Source organism: Hypomesus transpacificus, chromosome 15, assembly GCF_021917145.1.
Source record: "Hypomesus transpacificus isolate Combined female chromosome 15, fHypTra1, whole genome shotgun sequence".
Taxonomy (NCBI): Eukaryota; Metazoa; Chordata; class Actinopteri; order Osmeriformes; family Osmeridae; genus Hypomesus; species Hypomesus transpacificus.
This window is the reverse complement of record NC_061074.1, coordinates 9,003,060-9,020,559: the sequence shown is the minus strand read 5'-3', so window position 1 is coordinate 9,020,559 and position 17,500 is coordinate 9,003,060. Positions and strand designations below refer to the sequence as shown.

Genomic DNA, 17,500 nt, shown 5'->3' with positions numbered 1-17,500 from the left:
CCCGTCATGACTTACTGGAAAGATAAAGTGAACACGTAGCGCAAACAAACGTATAATTTTGTTGCAGCAGTGGACTGGGCGCTAAACAATAGAGTGACCAGCTATCATAATACCTAGAGATTTAGTAAGGCAACATGTGCTCCTTAAATCAGTTACAAATACTAAGGCGCCATTTTAATCAAGTGTTTGATGAAAGCAATACCGGCCCTGCAGTCCCTTCAAGCAGGAAGCATACCTGAGTCACAGCTGACCTGTCGCCAAGGACGCTACGGTGTAGCCTGTACTTGACACCGCCAGCCCAGTCCTCCCGTAGCCACCCCCGTTTCTACCGCGTACCGAGTTGTATGGGGCCATCTAGTGGCCGTTGCTAATTCCGGCATCCAGGAGGAATTGGTCTGTATGTAATACCGTGCCAAGATTCAAACAACTTCTGGACATTATAGTAAATATGCCTATGCCAAATGATGACATGACGTATTTTGTCATAAATTACTGTTGATGAAGGTTCTGTGTCTCTCATGCTCATTGGTCAGTCGGAGTATCCTGTTGTTGCTGCGATTGGTTAGATACCCCGTCCATCAAAACAGGGCTCTCTCGAACTGCACACACAACTGAACAAAGTTGCAAATTCAATTTGACCACGATTGGGAGTTGCTAACAAGCAAAACACAAGGGTGCAGATAAGCTAATTGTGCAGGAGAAAGCGATTTTACATCGAATACACGGATGTTTCCTCCGAAATGGGATCGGCAAACTCCACCCTGTCAAAAATCCCAAATGTCGAGGAATTAATGCAAGAAACTGGATGTAAGTTTTCCACCTGAATCTAATGGACAACATATACATCTGCATTTATTTAATATGTTATTAATTGTTTATTAATATATGTATTATGTAGGAAGCTTCTGTGCAATTTGTAGAAACGGAGACCCGATGTACACTCCGACTCGTATAACGGAAATTCTTACTTTGGGTGCAGCTATGTGGCAATACCTTCAAAATCAAATCACAGTAAGCAGGGTGTATGAGCAAGGTCGTTTGTTTATCAAAAATGTTGCGGCACTATATACTTTTTTAATAATCCTGGGACAATAGCTTCCTGGGATTTGCAAGTCATCAGAACCGCAGAAGATTGATGGATGACAGGTGCGTTCTGCCGCGCCTGGCACGCGCGCAAGAACCACCTTCCAGTCCAGGGTACCCTAGTCCGACCAGTAGATTATTAACGCTAATATAATAACAGTTATACTTGTAGGACATGTATAAGACTAAGAGTTTGACACGTTTGAGTGCAGAAATCGAAACTAGAACATAAGGCTATAGGCCTACTAATGGTCCAGAGCACATATCGATTTGTAATTTATTAGTTATCGATTGCGCTCCATAGTACTGTCTCTGTGACCTAGGCCGACTTATTGATGAGGGTTCGAATGGCATAATGGCATGTTTCGCCTCGTCTTTGTAGTCACGCCTGCGCACATTGTTCGACTGTATGACCGTTTTGAAGCGCTGGACAAAGAGGGGAAAGGCCACCTCCGGTGAGTTAATCTCAATGTTAATAAAAATATAAAAATATCTTCATTCATATCCGTTTATATAATAATACGTTATACGTTAATAACATCATTAATACGAGTAGGCCTAGTATTATCCCTGTATGGCAACATTTTAATAAATGAAATACAATTCATAGAGGCTGCAAAGGAAGGTTGAATTCAAATGATCATGATTTCAGAATGTTTCCCTCTCTTCCTGTATCTCCTCTTGAAAGGCCTCAGGATTTTGGGGAGATCAGAGAGCTGGCGATGAACCCCATCGGAGACCGGATCATCGCCTCCTTCTTCTCCCCCGGGTAAAGGCCAAGTTTTCTGCCGGCTTGATAACCACAACTTGATCTGCTAGATCAACGCTGTTCCTTTCTAACTTCTGACTATGCGTTCCTGCGTTTTGTGAACTGAGTTTGTGCACAGCTGGTGAATGATGCTGTTGTAACCAAGCTGTTTGTAGGTTCGTTTTAGATATAACTTCATATGGTCGGGTGGACAATAAGACACACAGACGCGGTCTGTTTTCACAACTTGTATTTTCCCACTGCTCTTTTTGACCTCGCAATTCGAACAGACCTCACTGACTTCACGTCATGGTTACCTCAGCATCACGTCTACGGCAACTCCGGAGGGACAAAACACCCTTTTTCGTTGAACATAGAAAGGTCTGCTACACTGTTGTTCTGGGTATGTTTACAGACAGGAAACAGTTGACTTCCACTCCTTTGTGAAGATCCTGGCCCTTTTCCGTCCGGTTGAGAAGAAGCGTCCCAGAGATGCAGGCGGTCCAGAACTGGTCAACAGCAGAACCAGCAAGCTGAAGTGTGAGTTCACCACCTGCTCTCATCTCCACATAACATGATCATCTGACCTCTATAATCTTCAATGAACATGCACAGTAGTGAACATGCACAGTAGTGAACATGCACAGTAGTGAACATGCACAGTAGTGAACATGCACAGTAGATGTGTTTCAGGATTACCGTCAGGGAGCTGTCATGTTATCATCTGTTTTTCCTCGTCTCCATGTCCTTACTCACCGTCTCTTTCCTCTGATATTTTCTCCTATTTATCCCTCTCTCCTCTCTTTTCCCTCTCTCCTCCTCTCTTTTCCCTCTCTCCTCCCCTCTCCTAATCTCTTTTCCCTCTCTCCTCCTCTCTCCTCCTCTCTCCTCCTCTCTTTTCCCTCTCTCCTCCTCTCTCCTCCTCTCTTTTCCCTCTCTCCTCCTCTCTCCTCCTCTCTTTTCCCTCTCTCCTCCTTTCTCCTCCTCTCTCCTCCTCTCTCCTCCTCTCTTTTCCCTCTCTCCTCCTCTCTCCTCCTCTCTCCTCCTCTCTCCTCCTCTCTTTTCCCTCTCTCCTCCTCTCTCCTCCTCTCTTTTCCCTCCTCCTCTCTCCTCCTTACTCCTCCTCTCCCCTCCTCTCTGTTCCCCTCTCTCCTCCTCTCCCCTCCTCTCTCCTCCTCTCCCCTCCTCTCTCCTCCTCTCTCCTCCTCTTTCCTCCTCTCTCAGTTGTCTTCCAGCTGTATGACCAAGACAAAGATGGCAAGATCTCCAGGAGGGAGCTTCTACAGGTCAGTGGTTCCCTCATGGTGCCTGGTGTCTTCACAGGGTCACAGAACATGCTGTATAACAGCCTCAGTTATTAACAGAAAGATGTCCCACCCATGTTTGAAAACAAACCTATTACCCTGCTAATATCAAACCAAGATTACTTTTATAGTCTTAAAATCAGGCTTCATCATTATTGCCATCCCCCCTTACTCGCCCCACCCCCTCCTCCTCCTCCTCCTCCTCCTCCAGCACCACCCTGCATGATCATCTCTGTAATGTGATTGGCTGCTGTTTTCGATTGCCAGGTGTTGCGTGCGTTGCTGGAGAGCCAGGTGACGGAGGAGCAGCTGGAGAGTGTAGCCGACCGGGCCATCCAGGAGGCCGACATGGACCAGGACCAGGCCATCTCCTTCGAAGAGTTCCGGAAGGTACCAGAGGGAGACCCCCACAGTGCCTCAGACACTGAACACTAAAGCAGCTGAACCGACATCCTAGTCTGACCTGGGATCAGTCCTGCCCCCTCACCCTGACAGAGCGGATATGGACGGGCCTGGTCCTGGATCAGTGTTGCTGTGTCTGTGTAGGACAGCACAGTTCAGCTAGGACACACACAGGCAGGATTGTTTGAACGGACAAAGATACATTGTTAGATTGTAGTGTGTGTGTGTGTGTGTGTTGTGTCTCCTACACACTTGCATCTTTGTTCAGTAGCTGCATACATTTGTAATTTATGTATACACAATATATAAATCTGCATGTCATGTGTATACAGTATATACGGTATACATGAATTAGGAATGTTTGCAGTTACCGAACAAAGTATATGCACACTTTACACAGTGTATTATGAATATATATATTTATATTTTAATTTCCATTTCCAATAGACTTTGGAGAAAGTCAACATCGACCACAAGATGAGTATCCGCTTCCTGCGTTGATGCCCTTTGAGGCTGTCACCTGATTGGCTCCCTAGAGCCTCCCTTGGCTCTGCCCCTTCCTGTCCTGCTTCTTCTTGGTAGTCACGGTTACCAGATTCTCCTGAATGACAACATGGCATTTCCTGTCTCTTTACAGAACAGAGATGCCAATCAGCTTCTCACAGCATGATACTGTGTTGGCCTCTCATGTACCCCACCGTACATGTGTGTGTGGTACATTCTCCCAAACACACTGAGATGCTGCTGCCAATGTGTCAGTGTTAGTAAATGGGTATTAAACGTCCGATTTGACTGTGCTTGTAAGAGTGTGTAACTGAAGGCTTTAGACGTTTTTGGTTTTGATATTGGGGAGGAGGAATCCAGGCTTCTTAAACAGTATGCTTGTTATGATGAGTAATTAATATACTTACATGTACTTTGGTATTCTTCTATGACTGGATGATGGTGTACTGTGGTGCACACAGTATTTTACTCTGCCATTTGATGTATAAGCTAATCGATTTTTTTTGTGTATGAACTTAATAAATATATTCCTACTCAGGCGACAAAATGTTGTTGTGTCCTGTGTCCATCCTTTTGTAAGGGAGTCAGGTGGCTGAGCGGTTAGGGAATCGGGCTAGTAATCTGAAGGTCCCCAGTTCGATTCCCAGCCACACAAAATGATGTTGTGTCCTTGGGCAAGGCACTTCACCCTACTTGCCTCGGGGGGAATATCCCTGCACTTGCTGTGAGTCGCTCTGGATAAGAGTGTCTGCTAAATGACTAAATGTAAATGTAACATTTCCGACTGACCACTAGATGTCAGCAAAGACCTGATCAGAGAACAAACCTGAGGAAGGAGGGAGCTTGATTAGACTCAACAACTCCTTCGTATGCCGGGAAGTTGTAGCCTGACTGCCAGCCCACAAAAAAATTTGGTCGGGAAGTTGGGTCTGGAGGGTCTCGTATTGTTTTAGAGTTCGGTTGAAACACGCCCCGTAGTCACAGCCCAACGGAGAGTTTTCAGACTCATATTCTGACTAGAATTATGAGTATGACAACGTCAGGCTAGGGAAGTTGCGTAGGACGGCGCAAAATTGTATTCGTCACAGCGCACAGCTGCAGCGAAAAGTCGTCTGGGCGCCAAGAAAGAGGGTTGTGGTCAACCCTCCCTAATCCTAATAACCCTCCCTAACCCAACCCTAATAACGAGTTTCAGAGGGTCGCAGTCACGTTTTGACGATAAGGCCTTTTAGCCGAGTCAGAACCACCAACTTTGAATGCACCACAAAGATGAAACACTGAGATGAATTAGAAGTAGCCTACACTAGGGCTGGGCGATATATCGAATATTGGTCCCAAAAAGCATGTGCACAAACTGAAAATTGCAAGATATAAAAAATATATATATACTCGCCCTGCCCTAGCCTACACACGCACACACTGACCTAAATCCAAACAGGACTTTAAACATCCAGGCTCCAACAGTGAGCTTTATTCTGTACATACAATGTCTCACGCCATAAGGAGGCTGCAAAAGAAATTGAATTTGATTTGTACAACAGTTCCTTGCATGCAGCAGAGTGATCTAGCTCTCCAGCCTCCTCCTCCCTCTCCTGGTCACACTTTACCCTTGGGCTGGCAGGCTACCAGCAGCCAGTAGAGAGAAAAGCCTGTTCCTGCATCAGAGTGGAGAACACAAGAGACATGTTAGACAGCTACAGAAGTTAGAAACCTTTGACATGTTTAGATCCGCTTTCAGATGTTAGGTGTTTCCAGGTGTCAGGACAGGCTGATGCCATTGCGGTTGTGGTTTCTTACCTGCGATGGTGATGGTCATGGTTAATCGGTAGAGAAGAACGTCAGTGGTTCCTCCTTTGATGTGAACTGGTAGACCATTGTCTTCCTGTTGACATGGAAACCAAGGAAGAGAGGGGGGGGGGGGGGTAAAATCGAGGTCCTAAAGGTCGTGAAAGTCAGACTGCACCAGTGAGGGCAGGAGACCTTACACTGTCAGTCAACCAGCACCGTCATTTCACACAGCCTCCCTCACCCTGGCCGTGTGTGGATGTGCAGGAATGTGTGTGTATATTTGCAGGTGTGTGCAGGTGTGTGTGTGTATATTTGCAGGTGTGTGTGATCTCACTTGAAAGAGCTTCTGTGCTTCTGCAACCTTGTTCTTCATGTGTCTGCTGGACGTGGTGAAGGCTCGGCTAGCGAGACGAGGAACTTTCTGAAACCCATGAAAAACACTCACCCATGAGAAACACTCTCACCCATGAGAAACACACTCACCCATGAGAAACACACTCACCCATGAGAAACAAACTCACCCATGAGAAACAAACTCACCCATGAGAAACACTCTCACCCATGAGAAACAAACTCACCCATGAGAAACACACTCACCCATGAGAAACAGACCCACTCACAGTCCTGTGTATAACACAACCTCTTACATAGCTTGGAGAGTGTGGATCCAACTAACACAATCTTTTTGACACTTTCCAAGGTAAATACCATTAGACTTTTCCCAATGCTATGTTATGTTAATTAGGTCCAGCTATGCCCAGACACAAATCCAAAAACGTCTCTTATTCTAAATCCCTACGCATTGAGCTTGGCCAGATTGTTCAAATTTATGCATTAACTGATATTGTCTGATAGCTGAGATGTTGTTATTTTGCACTGACTGGTAAATACAGACCGTTTCTTGACTGAATAAAAAGGAGAGCTAAAATGTAATATTAGCATCAGGAACTGAAATTAGCTACGCACATTGAAGTATTAACTGATACTAGTTAAGAAGCCTGTGGATCTGAAGGCATTTTGAAATCTTTCCGTCGTTCATGAGGAGGGCGCGATTCCAACAAACTGCCTGAAGTGTCTGCAGTTGTCTTTCCAAACCCCTTTAACTCCTGTGTGTCTGAAGCTGGCTAGCTGCACGGCACATCTCAGTTCTGTAAAAGGTCCTTTCCCAGCAGGTCTGTGCTCTGTGTAGTGTGTTTCCATCTGGTTTTATCGGCACAAGGATGGAATGTGTGTGTGTATGCACGTAGCCTATGTGTGTGTGTGTGTGTGTATGTGTGTGTGTGTGTGTGTGTGTGTGTGTGTGCACGTAGCCTATGTGTGTGTCTGGAGGACAGAGGACAGACAAGGTCCCAGAACTGATCGTTGTGAGCTCTGTCACATGTTTTCAAAACATCTGTTTTAGCCAGACATGACACTTCCAACATACACAGTTTTTGAACTTATCTCCAACTGAGAGAGTGATTTATAAATTAGAACAAACAAGAGTGTATATAAATAAAACACTGACGTATTTGTTGACCTAAGTGGACCCTATTACTGTCTCTTTAAGAGGACTTTGCCACACAAGGTCAAACCTAGTGTGTAAGCCAAATGACTGATACCGCGGCCAGCCAATGACTGCTCCTCAACTGTGGCATCAGCCAATGAATGTTAGAGGGTAAAAGTGGCTGTTTGTGTGTGTGTGTCTGTGTGTGTGTGTGTGTGTGTGTCTGTGTGTGTGTGTGTGTGTCTGTGTGTGTGTGTGTGTCTGTGTGTGTGTGTGTGTGTGTGTGTGTGTGTGTGTGTGTGTGTGTGTGTGTGTGTGTGTGAGAGCATGTGTACGTGCTAAATAGAGACCTCCCAAGTTCCCACTACATGACTTCCATTAAAATCAAATAAAAGGTGTCTATGACAGACCCTCTGCTCATACGACAGGTGTCATATGTGTTAACAGTAACTCACCCCTAAAGCTCTCATACAGCCTGAAAGCAACAAGCTTGTCGTGTAGTTCAACTAGTTCACAGTAAAGATCAAACTTTGCCCCTGTCACAGTACACAGATTTCTGACACCCACAGAAGGAATCTGCCAGTTGATCTCCTTTGTTTTCTTCTCACTAAACTCTGCGTTGACACAGACCAGCGTGAGTTTGCCCTGGTGGAGGGGGTGTTCCAGCCCCCCCTTGCCCCCCTTGCCACCCTGCCACAATGCCACCCGTGACCCAGGGCAGAGAGACGATACCAGGCCTGGTTACAGTCAGCTCAGAACCCAACCCAGCCAACCCCTCCCTCCCCCTCCCCCCAACATATCTTATACTTTCAACAACAAAAAGGCAGTTAAAAATGAAGCACATTCTCCACACTCTCTACAGGTACAAAGGTTGGATGGTCACTGTTCCACGTTTTAATCCAAAATCCCCTCCGCAGAGTACGATATTCCAAACAGGATCGTTTTTTATCTCTGACAGGAACACGCGTCAGGGAAAGGTAACAGCGCAGGGAAGGAGAGAGAGAAAGTGTTTACCAGAAGGTGGTTCATGGTGGAGGTTGCTGTCTGTAAGGCTGCCTGCTGCTGCTGGTGTGTTGTGGTCTAGCCAGGGCTGTACAAGGGCACATCACCACACTTGGCTTCTGAACCAGAGCCAAAGTATGGAACACAACACAGGCCAAACTGTGCCTAGGACCGGTAAAGCACAGCTTAGGGGGAAACGGTGTGTATGATAACAATCATTACATTGGCATGTTTATTCACTGACATGTGAAGTTATTTTGAAGCGAAGTGATTTGTATTCCAATAAAGGAAACCCATTTAAAGTGAATTTTTTATAGTAAACAGAAATCTAGCTGAGATTAGATGTAACCATCTGGAGGATGGGCAGAGGAGGAGGAGCCTGGAGTCTGACTGACAAATGGTTGAAAAATACATAAAAGAAATTCACGCCTTGGAATGTGAACTCATTGTGTAATCTGCTGGAATCAAGGAATAACATAGGTGGGAGTCGACGATGAACTGGAGGAGGTCCAGGCCCACAATTCCTCTCATAGCCTCCCTAGACCCTGACTCACCTTGTTTCTGCCAGGAACAGAGAAGAAGAGAAGGGGACACAGTGTGTGTTGGTCTCACCTCACGCCTGATGTGTCCTGATCACTGGTGCTCTGGTGTTCTGGGGATGGGTACAGCATCCTGATCACTGGTGCTCTGGTGTTCTGGGGATATACGTCCTTTGTAAGGACACTAACAGTTACAATCAATCTGAGCAGTATAAGTATTGGTTCATGCTTAAAACAGGACAGCAACACTGTCTTTCTGTATAAGGTCCTATCAAGATCCTATCAAAGCATTCTTAGTGGTCCTATATCGCCCACCAGGGCCGCTAGCTGACCTTGAGGAGGAGATGGACATGCTCCCCAGCGTCCTCCCGGATGATGGAACACCGCTGATACTCCTTGAGGACTTCAACATCCACCTCAAAGGACCGCAGGCCGTTGACTTCAAGTCTCGTCTGACTTCAAGTCTCGTCTGACTTCAAGTCTCGTCGACTTCAAGTCTCTTCTGACTTCAAGTCTCGTCTGACTTCAAGTCTCGTCGACTTCAAGTCTCGTCTGACTTCAAGTCTCGTCTGACTTCAAGTCTCGTCTGACTTCAAGTCTCGTCTGACTTCAAGTCTCATCTGACTTCATTCGACCTAAAGCTGCTGAACACCGGCGACCCACAAGGCAGGAAAACAGCTCGACCTCATCCTGACACGTAACTGTATCACTGACTTAACCTCTGTAACCCGACCACACATTTCTGATCACTCCTTCATCCAATTCTCTGTCTCTCTCCCTCCAACCCCTCCTACCTCCCCTCCCCTCGTAACTTTCCGCTGCAACCTCCGCTCCCTGTCTCCCTCCCATTTCTCCTCCATTGTAACATCCTCCCTCCCATTGACGAGTTCATGTCCCACCCCACTAACACTGCCACCAACACCCTGTTATCCATATTAACTGCATCACTTGACACTCTCTGTCCCCTGTCAACCAGGCTTGCACGATCTTCTCCCTCCTGCCCGTGGCTCACGGATGTTATTCGTGAAGAACGGTTCACCCTTCAGGCAGCTGAGAGGAGATGGCACAAGTCCAAAGACGGTTTGGACCTTGAGAAGTATCACTCCCTCCTTAAATCCTTCTTTGCTCACATAACTGGTGCTAAAACCCAATACTTCCTGAACAAAATTAACTCTGCCTCAAGCCCCCACAAACTTTTCTCTACCTTCTTCTCCCTTCTTAACCCACCTCCCCCACCCCCTTCCTCCACCCTAACAGCAGATGACTTCGAACCCTGGACGCTGCGGGTAGCTTTCAGCCTGTGTGACACGCGTTCTTAACCAACGAGCCACTGGAAGGCCTCCAAGCTGCATTGTGTTACGTGCGGGCCAGCCTTGAAATCTCAGTTGCACTTCTGCCTTCCTTAAAACATGAAAGGAAGGCCACCATATGTGTACTGTTCCACAACTGAAATCATTAAATAAAGTAGAAACACATTTCTTCTGTTTCCTCATGAGAACCAGTCAGGCGGGGGGGGGGGGGGGGGATGACCAAAAGACGAACAAAAGAACAAGAAATATGCAGACTTTTCTGGCAAGTCTCTTTTTAAGGATTTTTAGTTAGTGTACGCATACAGTACAGTAATGCATACATCAAAATCTCTTTAGTTTACAGTTAAGTCATACATTGTGTCGCGTCTACACATCCTGTGGGTAGTTTGCTGCCCCGGCCATCTGTCTGACTACTGAAGGGAGGAACTGAAACTAAAACATGAGGTATTTCAGACGCTCCATCGAGTCCCTTTCTGGAGTCTCCACGGCAACACAGCACGGAGCACAGCAACAGCAGAGAGACAGGCAGACCAGCAGAGAGACCAGGATAGACACCAGCAGAGACACCAGGAGAGACACCAGCAGAGAGACCATGGCTCCATCAGGGCTACACCTGCTGGCGATCTTCATGGTTGGCCTCTCTCTGGCCCACTGGACAGAAAACCCAGAGGAGAAAAAGTAAGATCATCACATCCTTCCACTGTGTGTGTGTGAGGGGGTGGGGGGGCAGGAGTGTGATCAAATCCAAACTTGACCTAGGCATTAAGGCCCTTACACACTGAGTGCAAAATTTTCAAATTTCCAAAAAAACTCTAAAAATGCTGGCTATGGATGCGAAAACGCAAAAAATCGAACCCGATCCGAACTTTTGACGGACGAAAGTTTCGGAAGAAGTTTGTAAGCGCGATTGACATAACGTGAAGCTGTATTTATTTTTTAACGTGAAAACATTTTAGATACAAATGTCAAACTCAGTGTGCACTGGCCTTTAGTCTGGACCCCTAACCCTGCTGTTGATCCCAGTGTGAACCCTGATTACCCCTAACCCTGCTGTTGATCCCAGTGTGAACCCTGATGACCCCTAACCCTGCTGTTGATCCCAGTATGAACCCTGATGACCCCTAACCGCAGCACTTCTCCTCCAGGTTCTGCAGCTGGAAGTGTCTGCTCTTTGTCCTGCAGTGGCCCGGAAGCTTCTGTGTGGTGAGTTTGTTGTTTGACCGCCTGTCTGTCCATCCATCTATTCATCCATTTGTCTTTCCACCAGTCAGTCAGTCTGTCTGTCTTTCTCCATACATCCATCCCCAGAGTTTCGACCCCTCTGAGTGCAGAGTTCCATCTAACATCAGTGACTGGACTATCCATGGACTCTGGTAATACACACAGTCCAGTTTCAAGGAGTGCTAATACACATAGTTCAGTTTCAAGGAGTGCTAATTCACACAGTCCAGTTTCAAGGAGTGCTAATACACACAGTTCAGTTTCAAGGAGTGCTAATACACATAGTTCAGTTTCAAGGAGTGCTAATTCACACAGTCCAGTTTCAAGGCGTGTGCAGTTCAGTGTGGACGATGTGGATAACTCTTATTATCAATGAATCAACATGTTACCACTGTTGTTTGTGTTCAAAGTGCAGTGTTGAGTCTCCCAGCCTTTCTCTCTGTCTCTGTCTTTGGCTCTGTCTGTCTCTATCTGTCTCTGTCTTTGTCTCTGTCTGTCTCTGTCAGGCCTCTGAAAGAGGGGATGTGCTGCTCATGTTGGCACATCTTCCACTCTGACCTGAAGGTAACACACCTCTACAACCTGACCTGCAACCACACACACACACACACACACACACACATACACACACACACACACACCCCTCTGAATAATATAAAAACTGATGTTAATTGAAACAATAGCCTGTAAAGAGTTGGTGGATGTGTGTGTGTGTAGGAACTGGATTCTCAGCTTCACCAGCTGTGGCCATCCTTACTGAAGAACAAAAGCAGTTTCGATTTCTGGTGAGAATTTCCTTTGATCGTGAGAACAGTCTTAGTTGCCATGGCTGCAGAGATCGTCACTGGCTGATGTGAAGAAGCTGGTAGGGATTTATATCTTGGCCAAGGCTGGGTACAGGCTGTGGAGAAAGTCTTGTCATAAAGAGAAATGAAGACCGTTTGTGTAAACAACAAGACAGAGAAATGACACTGTATCTCAATGAGTTTGATTCTGTTTATTGAGATTATTTAGACAATAATTGTAAAACAAATATTATATGTGTATATATGTTTAGATACGGTGAATAAAATTATAAATGTAACACTTTAGTTTTTGCACCCATTTTTCATGAGCTGAACTCAAAGATCTAAGACTTGTTCGAGGTGCACAAAAGGCCTATTTCTCTCAAATGTTGTTCACAAATCTGTCTAAACCTGTGTAAGTGAGCACTTCTCTTTTGCCGAGAAAACACATCCACCTCACAGTTGTGGCATATCAAGATGCTGATTAGACAGCAGGATTATTGCACAGGTGTGCCTTAGGCTGACCACATTTAAAGGGCACTCTAAAATGGGCAGTTTTACTGTATTTGGGGGTCCGAAAACCAGTCAGTTAGGGTAAGGGTCAGGATTAGCTCACCCTCAACCTGACCCGCAGTCAGGTCGAGACCCCGACCCGAGGAGGACGACCCGATGAGGACGACCTGATGAGGACGATGAGGACGACCTGATGAGGACGACCTGATGAGGACGATGAGGACGATGAGGATGACCCGATGAGGACGATGAGGATGGCGGGCATGCAGATGAGCTTCCCCTGACACGGTTTCTGACACTTTGTGCAGAAATTCTCACCCTAACGGACCTTCCCCCCTGGACCCCCCAATACAGTAAAACTGCACATTGTAGAGTGGCCTTTTATTGTGGCCAGCCTAAGGCACACCTGTGCAATATTCATGCTGTCTATTTTCTCGGTAAAGGAGAAGTGCTCACTAACACAGATTTAGACAGATTTGTGAACAATACTTGAGAGAGGCCTTTTGTGCACCTCAAACAAGTCTTAGATCTTTGAGTTCAGCTCATGAAAAATGGGGGCAAAAATAAAAGTGTTGCATTCATAATTTTGTTCAGTGTATACAGTGCCCTCCAAAAGTATTGGAACAGTGAGGCCAATTCCTTTATTTTTGCTGTAGACTGAAAACATTTGGGCTTGACATCAAACGATGAATGTGAAACCAGAGATCAACGTTTCAGCTTTTATTTCCAGGTATTTACATCAGGATCTGATGCACAAATTAGAAAATATCACCTTTTTGTTCGAACCCACCCATTTGTCACGTGAGCAAAAGTATTGGAACATATGACTGACAGGTGTGTTTTGTTGCCCAGGTGTGTCCTATTACATACATTATTCAATCAATAAATACCACTGAATGTCTACACTCAGGTTCAGATTGGGTAAGATAGGTTTTGTCTATGCAGACTGTATTCAGAGGTGAAAACAACATGAAAACCGGAGCGCTGTCTTTGGGTGAAAAACAAGCAATTGTGAGTCTTAGAGAAGATGGAAAATCAATCAGAGCCATTGCAGAAACATTGGCCATAGCCAGTACAACCATTTGGAATGTCCTGAAGAAGAAGAAAACTTCTGGTGTACTAAGTAACAGACGTCGAACAGGTAGACCAAGGAAAACATCAGCAGTTGATGACAGAAACATTGTGAGAGCTGTAAAGAAAGACCCTAAAACAACTGTTAGTGAGATCAGCAACAACCTCCAGATGGCAGGAGTGAAGGTATCACTATCTACTGTTCGCAGAAGACTTCATGAACAAAAGTACAAGGGCTACACCAGAAGATGCAAACCATTCATTAGCAAGAAGAATAGGAAGGCCAGGCTGGAATTTGCCAAAAAGTACAGAGATGAACCTCAAAAATTCTGGGACAAAGTTTTATGGACTGATGAGACAAAGATTAACTTTTACCAAAGTGATGGAAAGGCTAAAGTTTGGAGAAAGAAAGGAACTGCTCATGATCCCAAACACACAAGCTCATCTGTGAAACACGGTGGAGGTAATGTCATGGCTTGGGCTTGCATGGCTTCTTCTAGGACGGGCTCATTAATCTTCATTGAGGATGTAACACATGATGGCAGCAGCAAAATGAACTTGGAAGTCTACAGAAACATTTTGTCTGCCAATTTAAGGAAAGATGCAACCAAACTGATTGGCAGAGCCTTCATCATGCAGCAAGATAACGACCCAAAACACACTGCCAAAACAACAAAGGAGTTCATCAGGGGCAAGAAATGGAAGGTATTAGACTGGCCAAGTCAATCTCCAGACTTAAACCCTATAGAGCATGCATTTTACCTGCTTAAGAGGAGACTGAAGGGAGGAACCCCACAAAACAAACAACAACTGAAAGAGGCTGCAGTGAAAGCCTGGGAAAGCATCAAAAAGGAAGAATGCAAAAGTTTGGTGACGTCAATGGGTCACAGACTTGCTGCAGTTATTGAAAGCAAAGGATTTGCAACTAAATATTAAGTCTTATTCACTTAAATATGTTTTAAGTATATCTGTTCCAATACTTTTGCTCACATGACAAATGGGTGGATTCAAACAAAATGTGATATTTTCTTAGTTGTGCATCAGATCCTGATGTAAATACCTGGAAATAAAAGCTGAAACGTTGATCTCTGGTCTCACGTTCATTATTTGATGTCAAGCCCAAATGTTTTCAGTCTACAGCAAAAATAAAGGAATTCGCCTCACTGTTCCAATACTTTTGGAGGGCACTGTATGTGTTTTGCTTGCATGTGTGTTTATGTGTGTGTTTATGTGTGTGTGTGCCCGTTACCAGGCACAGTGAGTGGAGGAAACACGGAGTGTGTGCTGCCTGTGTGGAGGGCTGGAACTCTCCTCAGCGCTACTTCCAGATCATTCTGAAACTACGAGCTCACTATGACATCCAAAGGTGAGAGACACCCACGGGGCTGGCCCTGGCATTCTTGCTCAGACCGGCCTATCACCATCGGCCGGACACCAACCACCAGTACACCATCCTTGTGGTCATTTTTTTGACACAGGAAAACAGAGAGGGAGAGGGGGGGTGGAACCTGTTAAGAGATGTGATTGGGCCAGCTCAGTGTCAGAATGGAAAATGAACCAATGGACCGTTGTCCATGCTTTATGGACTGGTCGTTGGCCAATTTTAAGTAAAGAATTTGCCCAGTATACCAGATTACCAGTCCAGACCTGCACACACACACAGACCCCTTCGCCCCAAACACGCACACACACACACACAGACAGACCAGTCTGTCAGCCACACACACACACACAGACCAGTCTGTCAGCCACACACACACAAACCAGTCTGTCGGCCACACACTGTTTGACTGACAACCCTCTCCGCTCTTCTCCACTTGTTCAGGTCCTTAGACTCTGCAGGCATCAAACCTTCCTGCAACCAGACATATGAGGTAATGGACCAAGGCTGAAAAAGCTAGAATTCTTGCTGTCTGTACATCTGACATTTTATTCATTTAACAAGTGCCAGATAAGCGCCAGATATAGTGCATACAGAAAGTACAGGAGAAGCGCATATAGTTCAAACTCTAAAGTCTGTGTGCTGTCAGCAGTGATTCTTTCAAATATGTTCCAATTTGTATCATTATAAGACCATATATTAGTAACCAAATTCCTCATTGTAATAATGTTCCCATGATTAGAAGAAACTAGAAAACAGAAATTCGAAACTAAGAGAGTGATAAGATGATATCTGTCCGATGGCTGGCCGGAAAGAGGCATGACATTGAAAAAGAGTTGACTTTGTTTATTAGAACAAGCAGCTTGGATCATGTGACATTTCCACGATAGAGTGGTCAGATGAGTGAGGCACATGGTTCACAACCGTCCTTATATACAACGGATAGACAAGATCAAATATAGTGTACACAGAACATTTCCTTACATGGCCAAGCATAGTCTGCAAATGGATACTCAGCGTATCAGAGATCAAAACTGCCATTAGCAGTTGTCAAAACAAGAGTTTGTGAAATCTCCCTGAAGGTCTATGACAGGGTTCTCCAATTCCGTTTCAAATGAATGGGTTGTTATCAAGCTCTGTGGAAGCCGGGTAATGACCATTCATTTGAATCAGGTGTGCTGGAGCAGAGAAACATCTAAAACATGCAGGACAGCGGCCCTCGAGGACCGAAATTAGAGAACCCTGGTCTATGATGTCGCACACATCACACAATCTGTTTTTGTTCTCTGTCTGTGTGTGTGTGTGTGTGTGTGTGTGTGGGGTCAGCATGATCAGATCTACAGTGTTCTGGCACCAGCCCTGGGTGATCATGTAGTGATCCAGTGCATGCAGGATGACAAGGTAAACATGAACCCTAACACAAACATGCATAAACACACACACACACAACTACAAACTTCTCTGCGTATTTCGTTAATCTCGAAAGCCGTCCCATGGGAATGTGCAGGTGTGGTCTGTCGCTAACCCTCCCGTCCTCACCACGCACCCTGGCAGGGAAAAGAACTGCTGATGCAGGTGAAGATCCTCCTGTCCAGGAACCTGACCCTGGGCTGTGACCCCCACCAGGACCAGGACCCCAAGCTTCATCCTCCCAGGCTCCTGATCACCTCTCCTGGGCACCCCTGTCCCAAAGATGCCCCTCTGTTCTACCTCCCCATCAACCACGACCACCCACACTCTCCCTGTGGCTGAGGACTTGGAGAGATACCTGTGTGATACCTATGTGCCGGCTCTGCTTATCAACTAGGACGATGATGATTGATGTTTAGATTTTGATAAGTCCACACTGGATCTTGTTCCAGCCTCTCTCTGGAAGCCTTGCCTAGGTCTCACGCTCGCGCACACACACACACGGGGCTAGAGAATACAGATGATCAACACATTGAACTACTGTTTGACATGTCTTGTGTTTGAGAATGTGAATCCATCTGTACTAACCCCTTCACCAGAACTCACATTAGGATGACATCTACTATAAGATATTAGAATGCTAGCATTAACTTTAAGCGGCTTACTATATGACTTTATTCTGTTCATGAACATAATCTTGATCTGTGTGCGACAGTAAACTGGGCTGGTGTCTGAGCCGTGTGTATCGTGTCTCTGTTCCTCTCTCACCTGCAGTAACCAAACTGCAGCGGTGTGGGAAACACACTTCCTCCCCGCTACAAATAACACCAAGCACCATCACAGGTGAACAGCTGACAGTTTATTGACATAGTACACTGTTTTACGTCAATCTGAAAATAACTCACTCCCACTCCAACACCCCCCCCCCCCCCCCCCCAACAAAAAAATCACGC

General features: G+C 45.7%; 3 protein-coding genes across 4 annotated transcripts; 2 read left to right on the top strand and 1 right to left on the bottom strand.

Annotated features, from left to right (window-relative positions):
- The first annotated feature begins 390 nt into the window (after positions 1–390).
- Positions 391–4,583, top strand: chp2 (calcineurin-like EF-hand protein 2). Its single transcript, XM_047035657.1, has 7 exons — positions 391–807; positions 1,466–1,538; positions 1,772–1,852; positions 2,247–2,371; positions 3,056–3,117; positions 3,403–3,525; positions 3,985–4,583. The coding sequence occupies exons 1-7, from the start codon at positions 741–743 to the stop codon at positions 4,036–4,038; spliced, it is 585 nt and encodes a 194-aa protein (XP_046891613.1). The 5' UTR covers positions 391–740; the 3' UTR covers positions 4,039–4,583.
- Positions 4,584–5,492: 909 nt separating this feature from the next.
- Positions 5,493–8,444, bottom strand: LOC124477855 (cytochrome c oxidase subunit 7A2, mitochondrial). The gene is made up of 4 exons (XM_047035916.1): positions 8,330–8,444; positions 6,164–6,250; positions 5,839–5,923; positions 5,493–5,696 (listed from the first exon to the last, which is right to left on the bottom strand). Exons 1-4 carry the CDS (start codon positions 8,342–8,344, stop codon positions 5,638–5,640), a joined length of 246 nt encoding a protein of 81 aa, XP_046891872.1. The 5' UTR covers positions 8,345–8,444; the 3' UTR covers positions 5,493–5,637.
- Positions 8,445–10,400: 1,956 nt separating this feature from the next.
- rnaset2l (ribonuclease T2, like) lies at positions 10,401–17,485 on the top strand. Of its 2 annotated transcripts, none has more exons than XM_047035670.1 (9): positions 10,401–10,844; positions 11,312–11,369; positions 11,475–11,539; positions 11,894–11,951; positions 12,105–12,172; positions 15,009–15,122; positions 15,582–15,630; positions 16,464–16,538; positions 16,645–16,792. In XM_047035670.1, the coding sequence occupies exons 1-9, from the start codon at positions 10,606–10,608 to the stop codon at positions 16,705–16,707; spliced, it is 789 nt and encodes a 262-aa protein (XP_046891626.1). In that variant the 5' UTR covers positions 10,401–10,605; the 3' UTR covers positions 16,708–16,792. The 2 variants fall into 2 exon arrangements, with proteins under 2 accessions (XP_046891626.1, XP_046891625.1); XM_047035669.1 differs by having other exon boundaries at positions 10,409–10,844; positions 16,692–17,485.
- Positions 17,486–17,500: the final 15 nt, after the last annotated feature.